Below are 27606 nucleotides of genomic sequence, written 5' to 3'. Positions count from 1 at the left end.
TGTTTGATGCCGAAACACGGCCCGTGTCGGGTCACTTGTCAATAAAATACTCCTGTTGTCTCAGTCTTGAAGGCCCAGTGTTGCTTTTCTTGTTTGTTTACATTTGTACCCCACATTTTTCACTATACTATCTGGCTTATTCTCCTTGTACAGTACAGCGCCTAATAAATAAACCGCTTTAAAGTCTTACCCGAAAAGCAATTAACGCCACATAATTAAAATAAAAACAACAGTACACGCTTGCTCTGATTTTCAGTATTTTAGTACTTGAAGCTGCTGCAGGTAGCTTCAAATGTCCGGTTTTGGCTAAATGATGCAACCACCGCCAGCAATTACTGCATCTTGGGCCTTCCTGGCACAAGCACCTCTGTAACCTGTCTGAAGCAGGTCCGGACCCCTTCGCAATTCCCTTTGTCCACTGAACTGAACATTAAATGTAATATCAGAGCCATTATCCTCCTCCCTTACAACACGATGCAACAACAGGACACGCGGCTTTGCTGGTTCCGCCGCTTTAAGGGGGCGGTAACGCTTCAGGCTCCGCCCCTACAGGGCGGTGCCTGTGCATCCGGGATCGCCGATAGAGTCGGGGCTCTCTGTGGAATGGGTACGTAGTGTGGTGGTGGGTTTGTTGTTGTCGGCGATGGCGCTGCAGCTCTTGGATCATCGTGTGCGTGTGACGAGCATCGAAAAGAGCGGCCTGTGGCTCTACACGCACCCGCTCATCAAGCTGCTTTTCCTGCGCCAGCGCAGCAGGTACCGGAGGGGGGGGGGTTGCGGGGTCCACCCTTGGGGGTGAAGAAAGACAGCGACGGGGGGAGGGATTCGAGGTTTCCTTTAAAGCTCTGCAAATTTACATTCTTATGGTTTGTCTAGTACAAGTGCAACACAATGTGGAGATGTTTAAGAGATGGGTGAGATGCAAAACTTATCTCCTGTTTATGTGCTAAAGTTTTTGGGCTTTTTTTTTTTTACATATTTTTTGCTTTACTTTCAAGGGGCGGTAAGTGAACTTTGGTTTGGATATAGTCCAAACATGTTGCATAGGGTGGGGTATACACTAAAAATATTGGAGGGTGTGCTGTCCGTCCTAGACTAGAGCAGGCTTTGTGCATGGCTTACTTAAGAGTTAAGAGGTTGGCTCTGGCTTTAGGAAGCAGGCAGAATGTCAGCATGTGCTGCACCTCACATCTGTTTCCTGCGAGCTGCTTCCCAGACTACCATTGCTGGAGACTTGGCAGGCGTCATGTCCTTCCAGACCCTGATAACAAACCATCAAGACTGCTAATGAATGATAACTTTCTTGGAGGGGGGGAATAGGTGGAGACCAGCCCTTCGCTTCACCCCAAAGGCCACTCAGTAGCAACTGACTTACTATCTGAACTAGCAGGGGTTTTTTGTTTGTTTGTTTTTGTACTGGAAAGGTTCCAAGAAGTTGCCCCAGGGTTTTATCCTTTTTTTATGCTTGCACTTCTAATTTTGATTGGCCCATTTAGTTTCCTGATAAAGTGAAAACTACAGCTCTGCCCATGTGTGCTGTAGGGCAAACTAGGACTGGATTAGCCTCTCTTATAATCCTGTGTTCTGCTGACTTGCCTGTCTTTGAATAGATAACTTTGTTTTCTTTTGCCAGATGCAAATTCTTCAGCTTGACAGAAACCCCTGAGGACTACACAGTCATGGTGGATGAGGAGGGTTTTAAAGGTACGTTGCACACCTATGTGAGAATGATTTGGGCAGGTTGACCAGGTGGCTCAGTGGCATGTGCTGTGCTGAGGATCTGGATTCAGTTCCTGGTATCAGGATTCTGCTTCATGGTCTGGGGGTTGAGAAGGCTACGGAGGCAGCTCATGGTGTGCCCTTAAGCTTTTGGAGCCTTAGAAATGAGGCTAATAATCTCCTTTACCTGCTGTTGTGTGCAGTGCTATGGGTGCAGGAGTCCTCTGTTATGGTGGGTGTTGTCATGCAGTGGTGGCACTGGGGTATGCACTATTTGGGTTTCGGATGGAGTAGCAGTTTCCGGGCCCTTGTGAAGCTCATATAAAAACAGAAGAAAGATCTCTGGATAACTGAAAATTTTAAGGCTTATAGCAGTACCGGCACCAATCTCTCTCTTTTTTTTTTTTTTAAAATTTTATTTATTTATAATTGTTTTACAACACTTTTTACGAGCCATACACTTGTTAAACAGAAACACAGCAGATGCTAACATGCTAATGAAGAAAACATCATATCATGAAATTAAAGTCAGCCTTCTTAGACCACATTAAGTGGGAGGCGTGGCTGAATCCACATCTCAGTTGATCTGGAAGTCCATAAAGTAGTGGGAGAAAAGTGCTTGTGACTAGCACCAGAATAGCTCCTCCTTAGGCTATCTGGATAGGTGTGAAATGTTGGTGTTTGCAGCTATGGGGTTGGATGCCCTGATGTTGAGCTGCCAAGCGACCAAGCTAGACCCAGGGCAAACAAATCTTGAGGTTGCCCCCCCCCCCCCCCCCCCCCCCGCACCTGGTAGTAGCTTACTGCTATCTGTCTCCTGCTCCTGTGTTAACTCGGCTCTGCCTGCCAGGGGTCCTCCTTCCTGCTGCCAACCTCTTCCCCCCCCCCACTCCCCAGCCTATGCGGAAATAGGTAGCAGTTCACGTAGGAGGCAGGATGTGGCTGGCAGAGTTAAAGTGATAACTTGGCACACAGGAGCAGAAGACCAATCCAGCCTTCTGCCTTTGTCTGCCACCGGAAGCCTGAAGAAAGTGGCATTTCTTTTGCCATGCTGGGCCCGGGGGAATATTGCGCCCCCGCAGGTAGCTTGTGTTAGAGAAAAGGCCACATGTAAAAAGTTTCTTTAACTGGCCTTCTATATTTGTGTGATGCAGGTGCTTTAGAAACATACGTAAGTCCTTCTTGACATTTTAATAGGCTGATGAGAATTGGAGCCGGTGCATGTGGAGGGGAGGAGGGGGTTATATTGCAGCATCTGTAATTGTATCGGGAGCTCATCACAGAATGGTGTTTATACTAAACATCCCCCCCCCCCCCCAATGTGTTTATGGGGGAAAATGCTTGTATCTGGGGTCCATAGAGGGCATCGGTATGACCCCTCCTTTCCGGGATGTGCGCCTGCCTCGATGTATAGTGCAGGCTGAAGAGGGAGGAGGTGGTGTCAGTGACCTGCAGGGGCCAAAGAGGAAAAATGCCTGTGCCTCCCCCCCCCCTTCCCCCACCGGCCAAGCTTGGGAGAGAAGAGCTGCTACATGTGATACAGTGTGAGAGAGACACCTGAAGGGGAAGGAGAACTGTTGGAGCAGGACCCTAATTCCTTTAGTTGGGTGGAGGGGTGGGTCCAAATTTCTGAATGCCCCACGTCATGCTTTTTAATATGTAGTATCCTGTTTTAAGTACTAGATCCCTGGTATTTTCTGAGTTTCTCTGTGCTGGGGTTGTTCTTGTGGTATATAATACTCTTAAGTATGGTACATGGTGGTTTGAGAGTTGGTCTGTGTACGTTCTGATTTGTTTTTCCCCATTACATTTACTGTATATGTGCTGTCATCAACTTTAATGACTGGCTTTACTTTTGCTCTTGAATGCTATATATCGCTGACATGTTTCTCTGAGTAGTCTAATTTGGGAACTGTCAGCTCTCAAACTAATTATGCCAAACCCTGAGGTATTGGATGTTCTGCTGAGTCTCTTTAATCAGCTGCACCGGTGCATATGTTGCTGCTTTGTTTTTCTCTGAAACATCAAACTTGCAGATTGGTGCTTCCAGGCTTGTTCATAAGCGTGCAGAACTTCAAAATACAGTGAAACCTCTGTTTTTGTTGACTTCGGTTTTCGTTGATTTTTTTCAGTGAAAAATTTGTCTCGGAGTTCATTGGTTGCCTCGGTTTTCACTGCTAATTTTGCGAAAACAAAGGTTGACCCACGCATTCTCCTGCTCATTGTGGCATTGTTTCTCGTTGTGTGAGCATCACCCCGCGCGTCTAACGCAACGCACGCAAGATAAAATCACATGTGCTCAAATCTCATTGTCCCTGTTGCGTTTCCCTTGCTAATAAGTTAACCCTTTCCCTTTAGCTCCATCATGGGACTATATTTATTCTCTATAAAATGTGTTTTTGGTATGTATTTTGGAGTGTCTAGAACAAATTAATTGGATTTACATTGATTCTTATGGAAATAATTGCCTCGGTTTTCGTCTGTTTCGGTTTTCATTGATTGTTTTCGGATGGATTATCAACGAAAACCGAGGTATCACTGTATATCTTGGCTGTCTTCTGTTTGGGGGGTTGGGGAAGGATTTGCTGACGGAAGAGCATGGAGAATATTTACTGCTGACCTGCACGCCATGAAATTGAGGCCAAGTTCATTGTTTCTGGAAAGCAGCTGTATTTAAAGGGGTGCTTGAGGAAACAGATTTTATGATTAGCCTTGCGATCAGAAGGAGAGTTTGTTGGGCAGAAGAATTTATTTTTATTTACATCTTTTCTATGCCACAATGTGGATTACAATCAAAATTTAACAAAAATATAACAAATTCCAAAATGGATTGAAGAAAAAGCCAAATAAAGCATCTACACTGCCTTGAGTGAATTCCTTCAAAAAGGTGATGAATAAATTCAAATAAATCTAAAATGCTCCTGAAGCAACACACCATCCCTTCCCATCCACTGGAAAGATGGAACTTTAATTATTCCTGTTCCAAGCGCAACACCACAGACAGAATTTCATAATTCAGGACTCGCCCTGAAAAAATGTAAAGAGTAAAAGGGTCGTCATGGATTTGATTATACCACTTTTTTTTTTTTTTGTGGTACAACCAGAGCAGTTTACATACATGTGAGCCGCATTGAGTGACTTGAGGAGAGGGCTAATATGAGCATAACGACACTGGCGGAATATTTGTCGTGCAGCAGAATTTTGAACAGATTGAAGAAGAGAGAGATGGCTAAGTGGGAGACCTGTGAGAAGCCTGTAATGTGGTGTAGCTACCTGGGGTTTAATTATCCCCCCCCCCCCCCAACTCACTTAGCTGCCATTGCAGTGACAGCCTTCAGTTAGGATCTGTGCACTAGTGTGCCCTCTGGAAACCCTACAATCATGGGCCCTGATTCTGACCACTAGATGTCACTGTTGTATGATGGGGGACCAAGGAAATTTAATTGACAGGGATGGTGAAAGCGTGCTTGGCCTGTTATCTGGCCTGAAACCAGTAGGCGGAGCTTGCCGCCATATTGTCACCCAAAACAATAGCAAATGCTTATTTGAAATAAGTACTGCCTATGTGTGGATCAATTGTTTGATTTGAGTGTAGCAAGATGGTGGCTGTGGCTTCAAGCCTTGTCATGTGACACTATTTCCTGTCAATTAAACCTTCTTGACAGGGGCTATAATTGACGGAAACTATTTTGGTAGTAGCACAAGGTGAGTGACATTCGGGTACAGTAGGTATTTCCTTATCCCCTGAGGGCTCTCAATCTTAAATTTGTACCCAAGGCAGTGGAGGGTGAGGTGACTTGCCTGAGGGTACTGGACGCATCGGAGGGATATGATCCGTGACTCCAGTGGGTCTAACTGGACCTGCTACTAAGTTCCTCTAGTGTTTTGCAACGTACATCGGGGAAAGTCCTTGATTTTTTAATACATTTTACATGTATGCTATGGCTTCAACAGACAGAATGTGGGGAAGCCTCTCTTTCTCTCCCTCCCCTCCCCCCCCCACCCCCCCCCCCCCCCCCCCCCCCCGGATGTCTGAGTGATCTGTAGGATTAGTTTGAGGTCTTCCCTACTGCCTGCAGCACATCTTTCTACCTGTCACGGTTTGCTAACTCTGCCACTAGTTGAGACATGGTATTCTGAGCTGAGGAGGAAGTGAACCAGTCAGTGGCAGGGTGTGGGAAGACAATACATGGAAAAAGAGCTGACTCAGCATGACAGATGGGTGCTGACATAGCAACACCTTGTGTGTTTGGAGAAATTCAGTATCTGCCGAAGACTGGCTGCGCTTCTGCTGCTGGGGGAAAACAAGAGCAAAATCCAAATTCCTGTTACTGAGCAACAGTGGATTTTTAGGAACCTTACAGTAAATTGTTTAATGGCTGTAATTTCAGAAATGGGTCATTCGCTTTGTGTGGGATGTGTTGCTGCACAATATGGCTGTCTGCAGGAGCTGCAGTGATCTCTGCATGAATTCATACCAAAAGCAGATATCCATTATTAGGGCGCCAACGTGGGTTTGTGGCTTATGTAATGAGGATTAGGTGGCAGAGACGGTTGGGAGGCGGGGCTAGTGCTGGGCAGACTTATATGGTCTGTGCCAGGGCTGGTGGTTGGGAGGCGGGGATAGTGCTGGGTAGACTTACTGTATACGGTCTGTGCCCTGAAAAAGACAGGTACAAATCAAGGTAAGGTATACACAAAAAACTAGCACATATGAGTTTATCTTGTTGGGCAGACTGGATGGACCGTGCAGGTCTTTTTCTGCCGTCATCTACTATGTTACTATGTTTTTATGGTAAATGAGGTAGAATTTTGGATAGGAAAATGAATGTGGCTATCCCTGTTCATAAGTCCGATTTTGAAGGTACTAGATGGAGGCTTGAACCATAAAATGTGTATAGACCGGCCTTTGTTGTAAGGCTTGGGAGCCAGTTGCAGCTTCCAGGCCCTCTATTTCCACCATGTATTGGTGCTGTTCTGTTTTATTTCCACTTGAGCGATCAACCAATTCATCTAAACACATCTTATTTTTTTTTTCTTCTACTGACATAGCAATCACGGTACAAGGGGAAGACTTTGCCCAGCCTGAATGCACACTTGGCCTAGTTAATGAAACTGTATTAGGCATACAAAGTCAAAATAAGACATATCGAACGTCTTGCTCTCTGTGAGAATCTGCTGTATCGAAGTGACCCTAGTTGAACCCTTTTTTGTTTTTTCCTTTCAAGATTCACATAGAAACAGAGTAAGATCAGCGCTTGAAAGATCATCCATATGGTTGCAAGCTCAAAATGGGGAGTGAATCCAGCTATAATCAGAACCTATGTTCCTCCCATGCTGAGACTGTGTATGGAAACACATATCCGGGTGAAGAATTGTTGACCTGGTGCTGAATTATCAAACACTGCCCTAAACCAATAAGTCAAAAAGATCTTCCATAGAAGTTAGTCAACCTGACTACCTATAAATGGCTTGCAGATCATGCCACAAGGATACCAGTTTCTGCAGGAGTGGAGGAGGAATGAATTGTCTAGAAGTCCCTAGATCTTCTCCTTACCCAAGTCAGTAGGTCATATGCCAACGTGCAAAATAGACCTGAGGAGAAGCAGGTGATTCAACACCTGCTCGTATTTGAGGTTGTTGCTGAGGCCAATTCATGAGTGTTAAAATATGCTTATCATTGGATAAGAATAATGACTGTACAGAAAGATGAGAATCAATACAAATGATAGATGAGATAAAGTAATTCGTATTGATAAGATCAGAAGAACCTGTTTTATTACCTGCCCAAGGGTATTTGGAATCAGTTAACTTAAAAAGGTGCTGTGGAAAAATACTTGTGTGCCTAAAATAAAAATCTTAACGTACAACAAAGTTGTTAATTGCTCAGGTTATACAGATTTTCCAGCGCTCTTGCTTTGTGTGTCCAGGAGGTGAATTTTTGGAGGAACTTGTGTGAACAGAGGACCAGCATCACAGGATCTTAAACAATTAGATTTCCAAAAGCTGACCAAAATAAAATATACTCAACGAATTTTCCCAAAAGCATTTCTAGCAATGGAAAATAGGGAAATACTTTGAGCCTTTTTACTGAGCCGTGGCAAAATTTATTTATTACATTTGTACCCCGCGCTTTCCCACACATGGCAGGCTCAATGCGGCTTAGATAGTAACAATATGAAGAATTACAAAGTCGTAAAGGAATTAAGCGTAAGTAGGTAGGCATAAGGAAAACGGAGAGGAAATAGATATGGGATAGCAATAAGGATAATGGGAAACATGGTCAGTGTATAAACAGTCGTCGGTAAAAATCATGTGGGCCATCTTTAGTTATGTTGAATCATTAGGGTAGGTTTTCTTGAAGAGATGGGTCTTCAATGCTTTTCTGAAGGGCAAAAGGCCGTTGATCGGATTGATCTTGGTAGCGCATTCCAAAGCTGGCTACCCAGAAAGGAAAAATTGGATGCGTAGAAGGATTTGTACTTAATACCCTTGCAGTTGGGAAGGTGTAGATTGAGGTAAGTATGGGAAGACGTCAGACTGTTTCTGGTTGGGAGGTCGATGAGGTTATTCATGTAGGTAGGGGCTTCTCCGTGTATTATCTTGTAAATCGTGTGGATTTTAAAATTAATTCTTTTCTCTAATGGGGAGCCAGTGAAGCTGCTCTCGGAGAGGTGTTGCGCTATCGAATCTTGACCTGCCGAAAATAAGTCTGGCTGCCGTGTTCTGGGTAGTCTTGAGTTCCTTCAATATTAGGGACTTACAACCTAAAAAAAACACTGGAAAGTCCCATGTGATATGCTAAGCCCAGGTTTACCACAGTAGTTGATTAATTCTTCTCTCGGGCAGGTCCTGTTCTAATTTTTCCTTTACCACTTACCTCCACGTTATCCACGTAGTGCGCATTAATCAGTGTGTATTATCCGGATGATTTCCATGACACACCCCTTCCTCAAATTAAAAAAAAAAAATCAGTAGTACACAGAGAAATTACTGCAAAAACAATTGAGGCATTTTGCGGTAAGCCTTTTGCTCTGTGGTAAGTGTGTGTTAGCAAAAGGGAGCCCCTTATCTCTAAACTGGTCTTTTACTGTGGACGGGACATTCACTGTCATAGATTTATTTGTTGCATTTGTATCCCACCTCTTTGCAGGCTCAAAGTGGCTTACAATACATCATGAGTAGTGGAAGAATGTTAGTAATAAACATTTAGTATTGCATGTTCTTGGTCAGCATGATAAGAAAAGCGAAGTAGTGTTATACAAGATGCAGGGGAGCATAGTTTCGTATGTACTTTGGTTGCAGATAAGAACATAAGAGTAGCCATACTGGGTCAGATCAGTGGTCCATGTAACCCAGCATCCTGTTTTCCAACAGTGGCTAATCCTGACGGAATCCCAAAGAGTCAGCAAAATATAGGGAGTGCACAAAACTTGGCTAAATATCTTGAAAAAATAGACTAAGCAATGGAACCTGTACTTTGTGTGATGCGTCTTTGCCATAAGAATAATCGAGAACCAGGCTATTTAGAACTCTTATAACACACAGCTGTTTCAGATCCGGAGCACTCTTCAATTGTATTAAAAGCCTGATGATATTTAAACCAGTGGTTCCCAAACCTGGTCCTGGAGGCTCCCCAGCCAGTCAGGTTTTTGGGATATCTGCAATGAATATTCATGAGAGAAATTTGCATACACGAATATTCATTGTGGATATCCTAAAAACCTGACTGGCTGAGGTGCCTCCAAGACCAGGTTTGGGAACCAATACTCAATACTGCATGATGCCCAATCAGGATTCCGGTCGAACCATAGCACAGAAACAGTATTAGTCACCCTTATGACTAAATTTAAACAAATAGCAACTGGCAATAATATACTCCTCCTACAATTTGACATGTCAAGCGCCTTCGACATGGTCGACCATGGAATCCTACTACATATACTTGAATACTTTGGCATTGGAGGAAATGTCCTGAACTGGTTCAAGGGGTTCCTAACCCTGCGTTCGTATCAAGTCACATCAAATTCAACCACGTCCAAGGCATGGACACCTGAATGTGGAGTTCCACAAGGATCACCTCTCTCACCTACTATTTTCAACCTAATGATGATCCCTTTAGCAAAACTCCTAGCAAACCATAACCTCAATCCATATATATACGCCGAAGATGTGACAATATATATCCCTTTCAAACAAGACATCAAAGAGATCTCCAAAGAAATCAATCAAAGTCTATACATCATGAACACATGGGCAGATGCATTTCGTCTGAAATTAAATGCAGAAAAAACTCAATGCCTGATACTCACCTCCCAATACAACACAAATGAATTCAACGCGATAAACACACCAAACCTAAACCTTCCGATCTCAGAAACGCTCAAAATCCTTGGAGTCACTATCGACCGCCACTTGACACTCGAAAACCACGCAAATAACACAACTAAGAAGATGTTCTACTGCATGTGGAAATTGAAAAGGATAAGACCATTCTTCCCAAGATTCGTCTTTCGCAACCTAGTGCAATCCCTCATGCTCAGCCATCTGGATTATTGCAACTCATTATACGCAGGTTGCAAAGAGCAAATACTGAGGAAACTTCAAACAGCCCAGAACACAGCAGCCAGACTGATCTTCGGAAAACCAAAATATGAAAGGGCAACACCACTACGAGAGAAACTACACTGGCTTCCACTTAGGGAACGGTTCACTTTTAAGGAATGCACATTAGTCCACAGGATCATTAACGGTGAAGCCCCAGCCTACATGTCCGAGCTGATAGACCTACCACCCAGAAATGCTAAAAGATCAACCCGAACATACCTCAACCTCCACTTCCCTAATTGCAAGGGCGTGAAATACAAGGCGCTACACGCGTCAACCTTTTCTCATATGAGCACACAGCTTTGGAATACACTGCCGCGCAACCTAAGAACGATTCACGAACAAGCTTCCTTCTGCAAATCATTGAAGACCCACCTGTTTGAAACAATCTACGGAAAGAGCCAAAACACATAGAGTCCACACTCACTATTCATCAATGCATCACCCCCCCTTAATTCCACATCACCAATACATATACTCACAGAAATATGTACACCATATGTCTTTGTGCTTTACTACTGCCCTTAAGCTTCCCATTGTCTCCTTTCAATGTTGATGTCCCATTGTAATATTCCTAACGATACTTCGATGGTCTCGCATAACCTGTACAATGTAACCCATAACCAAGCTGTACAATTGTATTTCCACTATTCATATCTTATTGTAAGCCACACTGAACCTGCAAAGAGGTGGGAAAATGTGGGATACAAATGCAATAAATAAAATAAAAATAAACCACTGGTTTAAACATTAAGCATAAAACCTCTCGAGTCAGTGACCCAGATACGTAACTGAATCAAGAGTCACAGCACTGTAAAAGACAGTTCATACTCTGTTACTGATTCAGTTAAGTATCTGGCTCTTGAGCTGTTTTTATGCTTAATGTTTAAATAATATGATAGGCTTTTAACTTAATGTTTAAATAATAAAAATGATAGGCTTTTAATAAATTGAGTGCTCCGGATCTGAAATAGCTGTGTGCTATAAGAGTTCTAATAGTCTGGTTCACTATATTGTATGATGCCTCTTTGCCATAAAAATAGTGTAAGTAATAGTTTACTTTTGCAAGATTTTTAGCCATGTTTTTTTGAGCACTCCTATATTTTGCTGATTTATTTGTTGCGGAGTGCTCCTTCCTACATATATATATTCCCCCCCCCCCCCCCCCCAATGAGTAGCAAGATTCCAGAATCCCAAATAGTACCAACATCCCATGCTACCGATTCCAGGTATAGCAGTGGCTTCACCATGTGTCTCAATAGCAGACTATGAACTTTCCTCCAGGAACATCCAAATCTTTTTTTTATTTATTTATTTATTTTTTACCCAGATATGCATTCTATCCCCATTCGAACAGGCATTAGTAAATGTTATGCTGTTGCCATTAGTTGCACGTGTAAATGGCAGTTCTATTTGTACTTGCCACTGTTTACCGGCCTCGTTGACTGTATGACCATTTTATAAAACTGTCCTCTAAGTGTCCAGTTGCAAACGAATCTCCCTGCAGTTCTCAGATATAAAGAAATCTGAATTCAGTATGTCAGGATTATGTAGTGTTCAATGTCGTTCGGGTTTGTTCTCGTTTCTTGGAGATGAGTAGCCCGTTTCTAACAGGGTGAACTTTCTTTCCAGCCACCTTGTCCAAAATCCTGTATTGCTTTGATAGTTCTTGGATATGAGTCGAATGATTAACAGATAAGGTCTCGCTGATGCCGTTTAATTGGCCGGAACCTTTTCTTGCATTGAATTTCCCACTTGTTTTTCGTCCGTTTTTCTTCTCTACTGCACCTCATGGATGTTGCTGACTTTGCCTTTCCTCTCCTTGGTTGTCCTTCTCCCTTCGGAATATATAAAATGGCTTTTGTTGTCACTAGCTGGTTATTGAATTACAATCGTAACCACTATAGAATCACTGTTCTTGCCTTGTTTTTATTGTTTGTGGTCTGATTTAATGTGGAATGTTATTTTATACTCTGCTGTGGACAAAAGCAGAATATGAATTGAAATGAAAAAAAAAATCTAGGTGATAGTGTGTGTTTTTTTTTGTTGTTTTTTTTTAATTAAAGTTTTAACAAATATACCAAGTAATCACTTTGCAACATTTATTTATTTATTTATTTATTTATTTTATTGCACTTGTATCCCACATTTTCCCACCTATTTGCAGGCTCAGTGTGGCTTACAAAGATCTGTTATGGCATCGCCATTACAGGTTAAAAGATACAATTGGTGTTACAAAGAGATCAAGGATGACAGAGAAGAACTAGGCCAACCTTTAAAGAAAGACGTTGTTTCGAGTCAGGGTGAGGTGGTGAAGTGTTATAGTTAAAGTTACGGATTCTCGTGGTAGGCCTTGTTGAAGAGAGAGGTTTTCAGAGATTTGCGAAAGTTATTTATTTCGTTAATTGTTTTCAATTTTGTTGGTAGTGCATTATATATATATATATATACACACACACACACATATATATATATACACACACACACACATATATATATATATACACACACACACGTGAATTATAGACATCATTCCTAAATGATTTATACAAATCAGGGGGAAAAAAACTAAGGAAACAGTAACCTTAGGAAAGTTATGTAAGGTAATATTGGCTGTCATGCCTATTAGAACAATCGAATGTAACAGACGTTGACACTCGCACAAACTGAGCTGGAGAAAAGGGGGGGGGGGGGTATCTAGGATAAACTAAAGCAAGCACACCACACAAGTATGACTATAAAAGAAACGGTAATTGAAAACAGTAGCCCAGCTTACCTGTGGGTAGAGAGCGTTGTAAAAGTTCCCTGTTGTGTTACAGGGAAATCACACATCTCTTTCAAATATTAGAGGTAATCAATAGAAATAAAACATGGAAAAGAAAATATATCTTTTTTTTTTTATTGGACATAACTTAATACATTTCTTGATTAGCTTTCAAAGGTTGCCCTTCGTCAGATCGGAAATAAGCAAATGTTGGTAGATGACAGTATATATAAGTGAAACATCAAAGCATTTCAGTGACAGTCTAACAGGATGGGGGTGGATAGGTGAGGGATAGGAAGAGGTACCGGTGAGATATGTGTGGAGACAGGAGGGTGACAAAGCAGTACAATTTTATGGTTTATAGTGGGCTAGAAAACCTAGATCTTTTAGGTCCTGTCTGGTGGATGTTGTTGTTAGAGGAATGTCCCCTTAATATTTTTCACATTAATACTCAAAAAAACAATTATTATCATAGAAGTTTTTATTTGATTCAATATATAGACTCAGACAACTTCTATAATGGTAATGGGATGGCTTTAAACTTGCCTCGCTAGTCGTGCCGAAAGCAGTATAGATGGCAGTTATAACGCCTCCACCGAGTACTTTAGTAAGCACCATGTGTACTTCAGAAATTGTATCGGAGGTGCGGGTTGCGGTGGAAGTGGCATTGGATGCTAAATTACAATAGCTTCATGATAGAATGGAGGCTCTGCACGAGCATTTGGATAGTCTTGATTTGGAATTGGATTCACAGCAGCATCAGGTTGGAGTATTGGAATCCCAGGCTCGAAGTTCTTCTCGGGAAGTGGAGCAATTGCATCGTATGAGATCAACAATACAACATAAACTTGATTTTATGTTTCAACATTTTATTGATGACTAATCAGTATACACAACACCTTCATATCAGGTGACAACAACATTCCAGAACATTGCAAATCGTCATCACTTTTTTATATTGTAACAGTCTCCCCCCTCTCAACCTCTCAATCCCTGTATGCATTCCTTTCCCCTCTCTCCTCCCAAAACTTTATGATTTTAAAGGAAGAGCAAGATGCAATAATTTACATTCTCGTGGGCATAGTTGAAACTCTGAGTGATGTAGACCTTGTGCTTATCTTAGAAAGCTGGATTCCATAATCTTTACACTTGGACACTGTGAAGAAGGGGATAAGGGACCGGGGGGGGGGGGGGGGTACTGGCTGAGGAGAAAAGGCCCAGAGGAGGGGACAACCCAGATTCTTAGCTCAGGGAGTTCCACATGTCAGGAGAAAGCATAGATCATTTTCTCTAGAGGGCTGGAGACAGGGTAAAAACTACGATTCCCAGCAGCCCTTGAGGAAGGCTTACAACAGAATCAGACTTCCTATCCCAGCAGCCCCCAGTGGAGCCCAAGGGAAAGGCAGGTAATGTTGAAACCCAAGACAAGAGGGGAAGCTAGGAGATAGAACTGGCCAGAGGAGGGAGGGGACCCCTGTGAGCTCTCTGCCTCTGAACTGCTGATGGGATTTCTAAACTGCCTGTTTGGAAGTGCTTGTTTTCTTTGAACTGCTTGTTTGTTTGTTTTTTTGTGGAACGTTTTTTTTTTTGCTTTTGGGATTACTTATTTTGAATTGCATCATTGGGACTGCAGAGATTCTTGTCCTGTTGGTTTATGAACTGCATTTTGGAAGCTGTGGAGATTCCTGAACTGCATTATTAAAAACTACTTTTTCTAAACTGTTTGTTTTTGGGATTGCATTCTTGAAACCACTGGGATAATTTCCCTGGGCGGATATCTCGGGAGCTGTGCTGGAATAGTACTGCTGAAGTACCTCAGGTCGGAGGGTACACCTGGAGGATTACAGGGAGTTGTGCCTAAGTGGAATATCATATAGAAAACTTGGGCCAGAGGCCAGAGTTTTCCTGAGAGGAGCGAAGGGATCCTTCACAACACTCTGGAGGTATCTTTTGAGATTGAGTGGGTTGAAGGTATACTTCTACTATTTGTCCTCGTGTTGTGGGTCTCCGTGTTTGACACTATGATCATAAGCGTGCAGTACTTCAGGCATTACGCCATGGGAATCATCTGGAATATGATGATCATAAAGTACTTTGTTTCCAAGACTATACCGCCAGAGTTCGTGCTCAACGCAAAGCTTTTGCTCATCTTTGCACTCAGTTGTTTGAACGGAAGATTTCCTTCGGATTACTTATGAGGGTCAGACTCATCTTCTTTTTTTTCCTGGTGGAGGCAGCCTCAATCTTTTTTTCCACACTATCCCAGCCACTGTTGGCTCTTAGCTGCTTCCCTTAATAAGGAACATACTGTTAATTTTGTTGTTTTGGCTTGGGTTTCACCCTTGTTTTATATATTTTATTTTTTTTGTCTAGACGGTCCTTTTTTTCCCCCTCGCTTCTGGCTTATGTTGCATATATCACTGCAGTTCTGTGGCTTTTCTATTTCACTGTACTTAGTAGTGTGGAGTTTTTGTGGGGGTGGTTTGGGCAGGGGAAGTGCACGTGATGGTTCCTATGTAGTATGGGACATTAGATAGGTTTGGGGTTTGGTTGTTGAGGGATTGGGGAGGGGGGGGGAGAAAATTTAAAACTTCATGTTTTCTGGTTTGTTTGATATCTTGCTTTTGTACTTATTTTGAGAACAGTATTACTTTTGTATTTTTGTGTTGTCGTCAATAGAGCAGGCTATAAATTTTTTTTGTTTATTTTCCACTCTAGGTGGGTTCCATAAAATTATGTTGTATTACCTCATAGAGCCGGGCCTCCCACGCAGCCCGTTATCTTCATACTGTGTGTGTGTGTGTGGGGGGGGGGGGGGGGTCTTTATTTTTTTTTCAGCCTGTAAGGCTGCTGGAGGCAGTGCACATTAGTTGGACAGTTCAGTGGTCAGCAAAGAGATTTTTGTTGGGGTGTGCAGCCCTCTTAATGAAGTGGGCTCTCATTTGAGGCATGAGCTTTCAATGGTTAATGTAAACAGCACCACCAACATCTCAATGGGCTAGATGCACTAAACCTTAACGACCCTCTAACAACCCTTTAACGAAGGAAATTCCTAACCGTTGCTTGCATTAAAGGCCTTTTTCCTACGAAGCAAGCAGCTAACGAAAACAGAATGCAAAGGAGAAACTACCATTGAAATGTGGACAATTCGGAATGCACTAACCATACCGATGATTGTAACGAATCATTTACCGTCAGAAATTTTACGTGTGCTCAGACCTGTCGTTAAGGCCCCCTGCACCATAAAAACCCAAGCCAGCATGTTTAAAAAGAAAAGTGAGACACAAACACGTGGCTCTCCGCTTTCCCCTGCATCATTACAAAACAAAAGATACTGCTTCTCCCTGCAGCTTAAAAATCCTGTCTCTCCCCTTCTCCAACAGCTTTGAAAATTAACACTCTATCCCCTAAAGCCAATTTTCCCAGTACTGTAAACAAACTGCAAAGAGGTCTTTTGTTATAAAAGGGGATTTACGAGGGTCGTTCTTTTTAGAGTTATCTTCAACTGCACTCTTCTGCTAGATCAGACAGATCCCCCCCTCGCACGCCCCAGTTTGACGTAAGCAACCTACGTAGGTTTAATACGTTTGTGGCTGCTCTGCGCATGCTTAAGGAGCAAATTAACGACAGGGATAACGTACGCTTGATACATTGTACTTTTCAATACCGCACCGAACATTTCTGAGCTGTTTTTTTTTGTGCATTCTTCGTTGTTTCAAATTCGTTAAGCACTTTTACGATTTAGATTTTTTAACGTTTGGTTGATGCATCTAGCCCAATGTACTGTTTGAATAACAATGCATTCCAACTAGACAATCATTCTGATGGACAATCTTCACTTGAAGAAAACAGTCTGAAGACACATTCTTCGAACTGCTTGGCCCAGGATTGGAATGTTGCTACTAATTGGGATTCTGCCAGGTACTTGTGACCTGGATTGGCCACTGTTGGAAACAGGATGCTGAGCTAGATGGACCATTGGTCTGACCCAGTATGGCTATATGTTCTTATCTAGTGTCTGAAGCATTGCAGCCAGTGGATGTGGACTGCATTTCAGCAATAAATACCTGTGTGAAGGTAATGTAACAGCTCCATTGAGCAAATGAAAGATTTGCTCCTGTTGAAGAGCAGAGGCTTAGCCAGCTCTCCTGTTTTTTTTTTTTTTTTTTTTGGGGGGGGGGGGGGGGGAATGCATCCCCCCTACAACGTGAGGACTAACCATACCTTTGCTGATGGGAATGCTGAGGCCCTGCCAGCCAAATAAGTGCTTCCACTCCCCTCCTCTGCTGCTTCCTTTCTGCAGACATTGGTGGTACTTGGAAGTCCCTGCATTGGTGGCTGAAGGCGCACAGCCAATGTCCGCAGAAAGGAAGCGGCAGAGAAGGGGAGTGGAGGCACTGTATTTGACTGGCGGGGCTTTGGTATCCCTGCCGGCAAAGGTAAAGGGGTGCTTCGGTTCTGGAGGGGGCCTGAAGGAGACCAAAGATTTCAAAGAGCAAATAACCCATTCACAAAGGCCATCCAACCTCTACCACACACAGCTCAACCAGGGGCATAGCCAGACTTCGGCGGGAGGGGGGTCCAGAGCACGAGATGAGGGGGCACGTTTTAGCCCCCCCCCTTGCCGACGGCCCTCTCGACACCCCCCTCCCGCTGCAAACCCGCCATCGCCTACCTTTGCTGGCGGGGGACCCCAACCCCCGCCAGCCGAGGTCCTCTTCTTCCGGCGCAAGGCTTCGTTCTGTTTCCGAGTCTGACGTCCTGCAGAACGAAGCCTTGCGCCGGAAGAAGAGGACCTCGGCTGGTGGGGGTTGGGGTCCCCCGCCAGCAAAGGTAGGCGATGGCAGGTTGACGGTGGGAGGGGGTTCGAAAGGGTTGTCAGCAGGGGGGCTCCAGGCCCAAATCCATTGGGGCCCAGGCCCCCGTGGCCCCACGTAGCTATGCCACTGAGCTCAACAGAACACTGCAGGGATGAAACTGCCTCAGGAATAATTGGCAGCACCCTTGGGGTCCTCTATGCCTTTCACTTACCATGGTAAAATTAGTAGATGTTGGTAAATAAAGACCTGTATGGTCCATCCATCCAGTCTGCCCAAGAGACTCGTAGCGTAAGGGACTTCCATTAAAACAATTACATTCTGAAGAGTGTGCAGTTTTGTACGTGCTAAATTGGTTTGTGGTGAAAGTAAATTTGATCATGGTAATCTGCTCGTAAGCGAGCCTCGCTGGTTGCCCATATGGGAAAGGATAGATTTTAAGATCTATCCATTTAACTTGTGTGATTTACTATATATCGGTCTACCCGATGTATGTCATTTAGGGAAGTGATAATCTGGCTGTTACAGAAATATTGGTCTGATCCATTGTTTTGTTGATGAGATTCAGTAGTTCCATTTTTGATTTAAGTTTTCTAAATTAGCATGGTTTTTTTTCCTGTATTTCTATTTGTAACCTGCTTTGAACCTAACGGTTAAGCAGAATATTAATAATATTAATAATCTAATATAATAATTCGCACCTCCAACGTTCTGAAGCTGACTCCGTGGCAGTGAAGCCGTGTGGTGTTCGTAATCGCACTCCCGATCACTGCCCCGCCCTCGAGGGAACTCTGTGGTTTCGCTTCTGTATCTGCAGTTCCTGTGGTCCTGCCCTTCTGCAAACAGAAAATGAGGGCGGGACCAGAGGAACAGCTGAAACAAGCAGCATCTGTACTTGCTGCACTTCAGTGTTGCCGGACGAGCAGGAGGTAAAACTTTTTTTTAAACAGCAGCTGCCACGTACGAAGGGCTGGGGCACCCACACACGTCCTCCATGCTGTCGGAGGCCACAGAGACAGAGGGCGGGAGGCGCTGGCTGGCGGAAATGGGAGGAGGGGAGGGGATCCTGAGACGACAGGGGGGATTCCTGAGACGAGGGGGGAGAGGAGGGAGGAGAACATTAATGGCAGAAGGTCATTACCGCCTGTTTCATTTCAATGAGAAACAGGCTTTTTTTTACTAGTTATTTTAATAATGTGATACCACCTTGATTTGTTGTTGCCATTTTCATGGCACAGACTGTAGAAGTCTCTCCAGCACTGGCCTTGTTCCCAAATAAGCAGCCATTGAAGCCCCAGTCCAGCCCATCCAGATCAGGGCACGGACTGTAGAAGTCTGTCCGGTACTGGCAGGAGTTAACCATTTGAGCACCACTGTTTGTTTTGATTGCATTCTATTTCCATATAGAAATCCTTCATGTTTATCCCACTCATTTTTAATTCGGTTTCCATTTTCATTTCCACCACCTGCAGGAGGTGTGGCACGTTGATATTGGCATGTTGCTGAAATTTGATTTGCATCAGCCAGCTCTGCTGTGATGATTTAAAAATTGAATGTGTATTACTTGCTTTTCCTAGTTCCAATTTTAAGGCAATTACTAATCCAGGTACGTTGGACTTAGTCTTAAGAGAGTCTTGCATTTTTTTTCTTTGTACTGTAGCAGATTTTCCCTGGGTGTTTTGAGGGAGGAGGCAATATTCTTGGAGATTATTTTGGGGTTGTAGCCTTTCTGTTCAAAGGATGCAGTCAGTGGACTAACACGGCTACCACACCTCTCTACTCAAATATTTTATAAATCCAACAGGCTAACTAAATTCGAGCACCCATAGGGAGCCGATGTAACCTGATCAAGCATGGGGTGGCTTTCTTTCCAAACACCATTTTTTGCTGCAGTAAAACTATTCTTGAAATAGATTGACCCAATGGTAAAACAGTATAAACCATTACAGTAGTCTAAAGATAAAATTGACTGATCCAAAATGGAGAAATGTTTTTCAGTCAACAACGCACGGATATTTGAGTTGATGTAATTTGAAAAATACCGTCTTAACCACGGCATTAACATGAGTGTTAATGATGAAGGTATCCAAAAGGACCCCAAGTTATCTTTGAGACTTTTTCCACCTTCAAAGTTAAACTATCTGACAACACTAATTCTTTGGTTAAGTCAAATTGAGAATTCCATCACTACAGAAGTTTTGTTTTATCTTCAGTTTAAATCCGTGTCTCTTCAATTCTTTATATGCATAAAGAAATACAAGATAGAATAGAAGATAAATCTTCCTCAGTTGATATTAGTACAAACATGTCATCTGCATACAAAAAAAAAAACTTAACCCCAATAAGAGGAAAAACTATAACAGAATGAAGTAATGCAAATATTGAACAGCGCCAGAGAAAGCGGAGAACCCTGGGGAACTCCACAAGGTAGGTGGTTTCCAATCTGCAAAAAGCTTTCCATTTTTAACCCTATAAAATCAGAGTCAAAAATCCTTGCATCCAATTTAATACTTTTCCTACAGTACCTAAACAACTCATTTATATAGTAAAGCTATCATAATCAAATAGGCATAAACAGCTGTTGGCTTCTTTGAGCCACCTTGTATTATAGAATGCCATTGGTAGAAAAGAATTCATATGGATTGATTTAAAAGGTCATAGCTGTTCTGACATCTCTCTGCATACGTAAGAGAGATGCAGCCATTCTTCACACCTCTGCTTCTTGATGTGTTAGAACGGCAGCTTGTGTATTAGAAGGCTTACTAATACTACAGTAATACTAATATATAATGCTTGTATTCCACGTATGCTTTGAGTTCAATGTGGACTATATAAAATAATCTAGGTGTAGCCAGAGAATTACAAGCTTATGTCGATCAAAACATTTAAAAGAAATTTCAATTACTAATATTGATCTAACTAATTGAGCCATACTGATGCTTTTACAGTGCATATTTCTTAACAAACCACACTTGAAATCACCCCAGGTAATAAGACTGTTTATAAATAGGGCTGTACATTGATTACATTTTTTAATTGCATAATTCAAATATGAGTTGAAATAAATTTAAGCATGTGCACAGTTTACATTTTCCCCTCCATCCATGATCTCTTTTTCCTCCCCTCCCATCTATGGATATCATCTTCCTTTGATTCTTCCATCCCCATTTCCAACATATCCCTCTAAACCCCCCCCCCCCACACACACACACAATCTCTTTTTTTCCTTTCTCCTGCTGCCTCCCACCCCCACGGTTCACATCTGTCTCTCCTTCATTTTTTAAAAATTCTCCAGGTACTCCAACAGCCCCCCCCTTATTCATTCTCCTCCTCCCTTCTCCTCACAGCACTCTGCTTTGACCGCTGCAGGGGAAAGCACGCTGCGTCTAACGCAGCCCCAAGCTGCTATCTGTAATGGAAAGTTCTGCCTCCTCTAACAAAACGGCAAAAAGCTTGGGGCTGGGTGAGACGCGGTCTGCTCTCCCTGCAGTGGTCAAAGCAGAGTGCCATGAGGAGAAGGGAGGAGGAGCATGCAGAGGAGAGGGGGGCTGCTGGAGTGCCCATTGAGATGACTTTTTTTTTAATTTAATTTTTTTTTTTTGTTATAAATCTTATTTATTCACCTCAGTGCACAAGGAAACTTAGAACAAACATGTAAAATACAATATTAATAACAATCCTTACAACCAAAACAGTTCCCCCTGTTTTCCGTTTTTTTTTTTTTAATTTCCCCTCTTTCCCCCCCTTGTTATCCTCCCCCTCCCTCTATCCCACCTTCTCCTCCCTCCCTTCCCTTATTTCAAGAGTTTAATATTCTACTTTTTGTCATTGCAGTCAAAGTCTCCCAAAATGGGGCCCATATCTTACAATAGTCATCTCCTTTTTTGGAAGCTAAGTCTGTAATTCTTCTCCGTTCTAGGGAACACACGTGGATCATAAGTGCTCTCCACTGTGATATCGTTGGACTTTCTGCAGACAGCCAAACTTGCAAAATCACCTTTTTCCCCATTAAGACTGTCCTCTGTAAAAAGGTTTCCATGCCAGTCGGTTTATGACTTTGTATTGTAAATCTATGAAATAATTGTCTCGGGGAGTGGTACCACTTTACTTTCCACATGTCTGACACCTGTTCTGCCAGGGATTTCCAGAATTTATGTATCTTTTGGCATGACCAAAACATGTGGCCTAAGTGGGCATTCGCTAAGCCACATTTTGCACAGTCATCATTGTCTCTTAATGTCGCTTTATAGGCCCTGTGTGGTGATACATAAAGGCGCAGGATGAACCTATATTGCGTTTCTTGCCAGCATGCATTCTCAGTCAATTTATAGGTCCTTTGCACACAATTTTCCAGCTGTTCCGCTGTAACAGTTACTCCCAAATCTGCTGTCCACTGTCCCGCTTCTTTGTCATAGTCATATTTCTTTACATGTTCCCGAAGAAGACAGTGAAAGCATTTAAGTGGTATCCGTGTTTGATCATCCAGACCCAACATTGTGTTGTATGTCTCCCAACTTCCCGCGCTAAGCGATGAGTTAGGAAGGGACTGAATATAGTGCCGTAATTGCATAAATGCGAATGCATCTTTCTTGTCCAATTTGAATTCCGTGCACAAATCTTCGAATGGCTTGATCGTACCTTGCTCTGTCACCACGTGGAACAGGTATCTAACTCCATGTTCCTCCCAGTTCTTGAATATCTTGGACGTGTCCCCCACAGGAAATGCTGGATTGCCCCTGATTGGTAATAATGGTGAGAACGCCGTGGTCAGCGCATAATGCTTTGTCAACCATCTCCACGTCCGTTGCAGAGGTCTGAAGATAGGGGCCGCCGCCCCCACAGTCTTTTTGGTGTCTAAGGGCATATGCAACCAGCTTGCAAAGTGCTGGTGTCGAAACCATTGTATCTCTGTTTGTGTGTTTGTAAAATATTCCTTGCTCCGAAACCAGTCGGAGAGGTGCCGCATTGAGCTTGCTGTTGAGAAGAGCCTCAGATCCAATAGGCCCAATCCTCCTTTATCTCGCGGAAGCATGGCTCGTTTGATGGACATTCGCGCTCGTTTACCTTGCCACAGAAATTTATTGAGTTGTTTATGTAACCATCTCTCATCTTTCCCGCTCAGATACATTGGCAACATTTGAAAAGCGTAAATCCATGTAGGAAACAAGATCATATTGTAGAGAGCCACTCGTCCCATTAATGAGATGGGAAGTGCTTGCCAGTTATGAAGTGTCTTCCCCACTCTGTTCTTCATTTTGTCCATATTTAAGGTATAAAGTGTTTTGAGGTCAGCCGGAATTTGGACCCCCAAATATGTTACCGCCCCCTGTGCCCATTGTAGTGGAAACGTTCCCTCCCATTCTGTTACTAATTCTGGGCCTATAGGGAGGGCTATGGATTTCTGGGTATTCAAAGTGAACCCTGAATGGAATCCAAACTCCTCTATTGTCATTAACAGCCTCGGTAACGATGATTGTGGCTTTTTTAAGGTTAGAAATAGATCGTCCGCAAAGGCTAGTACCTTCACCACCTGCCCCGGGAACTGAACCCCTTCTATGTCCGGGTCTGCTGCAATCGTGCGCAACAGTGGCTCCAAGTATATCAAAAACAATAGTGGGGATAACGGGCATCCCTGCCTTGTGCCCGCCTGTACCTCAATTTTTGGAGATTTGACCCCATTTACTAGAATCTTCGCCGAGGGGCCTTCATATAAAGTTTTAACTGCTTTTAGAAACCAGCCATCTCCCCTAACATATGTTAGCACTCGAAACAGATAATCCCAATTAACTTTATCAAAGGCTTTCTCTGCATCGAGACTAGCCATCAGCATCTTGGTCTTTGTGTCTTGACTCTGGGCAATTGACATAAGTACCTTCCTCACATTAATTCCTGAGTGTCTACCCCTAATAAAGCCCACTTGGTGTTCCCCTATCAACTCCTTCAGCTGGGGTGCTAACCGTTCCGCCAGTACTCGGGCCAATATTTTAAAATCTACATTAATAAGTGATATTGGGCGGTATGACTCAACTCGATCTTCCGGTTTACCCGGCTTGGGGATTAGTGTTATCATTGCTTCATTTTCTCCAGGAGTAAAGTAGCCCCTCTGCACCACCGCTTCATAGTACTCTACCAATGGCCCACAAAAATGTGTCGGCAAAATCTTGTAGTATTCAGCTGAAAAACCGTCTGGACCCGGGGTTGAACCCAAGGGGAGGTTTTTGAGCACCATTTGAATCTCTTGGGCCTGAATTGGTGAGGAGAGCCAATCTCGCCCCATCTGTGTCAATTTGGGCATTCCAGCGTCTACTATATAATCAATGGTTAATTGCTCCTCTGGGCTATCACCCCTAGAATACATCTCAGTGAAATGCTTGTGGAAGGCCTCTGTGATTCCCTCTATACTATGAACCCGTGGGCCCATCCTGGGGAGAATAGAAGATACCAGTTTCTTAGGCCTCTGCGTTTGTGCCACTTTGGCCAGCAGTCTACCCGCCTTATTCCCAAACCTATGAAAATATAACCGGTTCCCTGTCATCTGTTTTTGGGTCCGTTCATGTATAAGGGAGTTAAGTGCCACTGTTGTGGCCGTTAAGGTATCTCGGTTTTCAGTTGTTGGGTGCTGTATGTATTTATGTTTTACCCTCTTCAACTCCTGCTCCAGGTTGATTATGCCTGCCGCTATCCGTTTTTTCCTAGCACTCATATATGCTATTATCCCCCCTCTGATTACTGCTTTGGAGGCCTCCCATAGTATGATTGGGGATGCGCATGTTTCTGCGTTCGTGGCTATGTACTGGTCCCATTGCTCTCTAATGTACGTAACAAATCTTTCATCTTTATAAAGGAAAGAGGGGAAGCTCCATGTATAGCCCTTCTCCCCAGGAATGTCATGTACCACGTCTATCCAAATTAGTGAATGGTCTGACACTTCCACGGGGCCTATTTCCGCTCGGTCAATTCTAAAAAATAATGACTGGTCCACTAGGATATAATCCAGTCTGGACCACGTTCCATGGGCTTTTGATTGGTGCGTGTAATCTACGGTGGTTGGGTGCAATAACCTCCAGGGGTCCGCCAATCCCAACTCTGTTCCCAGCTCCTGCAAACTAGCCCTCTCTTCGAGTTCTCTCCTTCCCGATCGGTCTAATTGTGGGTCCATGACTTTATTAAAATCGCCTGCCCATATCCATGGCGCGTCTGTGTATTGGAGGCCCAAGGAAATCAACGTTTGGTAAAACGTGGTTGCATGGGAGTTGGGAGCATATACCGCACACAGGTAAACCCGCATTCCCTGTATGTTTAAACTCAACAGTACCACTCTTCCCTCCCTATCTTTGTATATCAGTTTAGAGCCACACATCAAGCCTTTTTTTATTAGAATCGCCACCCCACTTCTTTTAACCCCCGAAGACGAGTAATAACATTCTCCCACCCATTTTTGTTTTAGCTTTTCATGTTCTATGTCTGTTAATTTAGTCTCCTGTATGCAGGCTATCGAGGCCTTATGATGTTTAAGCTGATTTAAAATCTTGGTCCTCTTAATGGGGGTGTTATACCCGAAACATTCCATGAAATTACTCGTAAAGTGGACTTATGTGTCTAGCTCCTTCTCTATATCCTCCATTGGTTCCCTTTGAAAAGCTACCCCAGGGGCCCAGCCCATCCCCTGTGGTTCTATCCTACCATTTCCCTGCCTCTTAATTCGCAATACGGTTTGACTTTTAACTTCTTTGACTACAACTCTCAATGTTCTTCTTCCTTGTTCCCTCCCCCCTCCCCTTCCCCCCTCATATTCTTCCCTACCTCTCACTACTCCCACAATTACTGTAATCTTCTTCCCCCCCCCCCCATAACTCTCCCCTCCCCTCCCCTGTCTCGCTCTGGGCTCCTTTCTCTCTCTAAGAGATTAGCCTATCCGGATCTTCACCTGGTGTTTGAGAGCCTTCTCCCCCCCATCTATTGACTTCTCCCCAGTGCATCTTTATGTTTAAACCATCCAACTTATAACCAAATTTCCATTCCCGGCTGACCCCCACTACACACCTGCAATGAATACTATCTTCACACTGGTTCCAGGGATTTCACCCATTCTTCTGCCTCTGTTGCCTCTGTAAATGCATGCCAGCGGTTCAAATGCTGGATCTTTAGAATGGCTGGAAATTGTACCATGAAACGATATTTCTTTTCTACCAGGCGGGAGCATATGGTTGAAAATGCCCTTCTCTTGGATGCTAGTTCCGCCGAGTAGTCCTGGAACATCCTGATTTGTTGCCCTTCATATTTCACAGACTCTCGCTTGTTTTTAAAAGAACTTAGGAGCTGTGCCTTTTGAGCATATCTATGAAATTTTGCTATTACAACTCTGGGTTTCGTGGCGTCCGATCTCACCGGGCCGACCCGATGTACTCTGTCCATTGTTATCTCCCCTTGTATGGCCACCTCCGGGAAATGTGCAATTAGCCAGGTTTCCAGGGTCTTTGCCAGCGACGTCTCCGCTAACGACTCCGGGAAGCCGACAAACCTGAGGTTGTCTCTCCTCGCTCTATTTTCCAACTCCTCCAGCTTATCGTGTTGTGTTTTAATTATGGCCTCCATACTGTCCACTTTATCTTTGTACTCCTGCAGCGTGTCTTCCACGTCCGAGACTCTGCACTCGATCTCTCCAGTGCGCCGTTGTAAGTCTGTTGTGGACTGTGCAATTCCTGCTATTTGCTCAGACAGCTGCTGTAGCCGGGGGTCTAATGCTTTAACTACGGCTTCCGTCAGCTCCGCCGTTAGATTTGCCTGGGCCGACCTGGGTGGTGAGTTAGACGCCATTTTGTCTTCTCCCGATTTTGTCTTGTCCGCGCCTCTGCGAGGTGGTTTAGCAGCCATCAGCGTTTGTGAGTTGGTCAGAAATTTGTCCATATATTCTCGGACCGTTCTGAGCCTTTTCTCTCTCAATCTGGGTGTCTAAAGTCGAATTTCAAGGTGTTTGGGGGAGTTCGGGCCTCGCAGCGATCCCAGGTGCGTCTGCTGTTGTTCACAGCATCACGTGACCCCTCCATTGAGATGACTTTAACGCGAGTTTAAAAAATTTTAACGCAAGTGTTTGTGCTTTTTGTGGCCCGCCTCCAGAGTCTCTAATCACGGCTGGGCACTACTCACACAAATGCAATCCCCTCGACCCCAGTACCTTAAAAGAACCAGACAACTGGTAGCACTATTTAGACTGCAACAAAGACAAAAAGAGACCAATTAAGCGCTTCCTGGGGTTAACACAGGTTTATTTAATTATCCAGAGATTAGGATAAAAAAATAAGAAAATATTCAAGTATAGTCTAGTATAGAAAAGAGGAGAGAAAACATGAAAGGACAATGGAAATGATCAGGTCAGGCTCTCCATCCCCTGGCATGGGGCAGAGTGCACTAGACACTGACCAACCTCTTATCTGGCAAAGACATAATATATAGAACTTTCTTTCCCTTACAGTACAAAAGAGCAAGAGAGAGGGGAGGGGCTTACCTCACCTCCTCAATTAGCATCCCACAGTCAGTCAGGATCTCCCGTCAATAAAGAATACATAGCATGTATTTTGAGGAAAACATTTGGTCTGTTTGTCCATCTTTACAGCTTTTCTCACACAAGGATATATTTCTCAGAACCTATGATCTAACTACTGCTTCCTTATAGAGGTAGGTGTTATTTCTTTCTTGCCA

The 27606-nt window shown here is 43.5% G+C and overlaps 1 protein-coding gene across 3 annotated transcripts in view; it reads left to right on the top strand.

The window, feature by feature from the left end:
* The first annotated feature begins 529 nt into the window (after positions 1-529).
* The window catches only part of CASTOR1 (cytosolic arginine sensor for mTORC1 subunit 1), a 74140-nt gene continuing 47063 nt past the window's right edge, over positions 530-27606 (top strand). For 2 of the 3 annotated variants that reach the window (XM_030218982.1, XM_030218984.1), the window contains exons 1-2: positions 614-756; positions 1634-1704. In XM_030218982.1, coding sequence (XP_030074842.1) covers positions 644-756; positions 1634-1704 — 184 coding nt within the window. In that variant the 5' untranslated portion in view covers positions 614-643. The other variant, XM_030218985.1, reaches the window with a different exon arrangement.

Source organism: Microcaecilia unicolor, chromosome 11, assembly GCF_901765095.1.
Source record: "Microcaecilia unicolor chromosome 11, aMicUni1.1, whole genome shotgun sequence".
NCBI lineage: Eukaryota > Metazoa > Chordata > Amphibia > Gymnophiona > Siphonopidae > Microcaecilia > Microcaecilia unicolor.
Note: the sequence above shows the minus strand (reverse complement) of the source record. Positions and strands in the feature narration are given on the sequence as shown.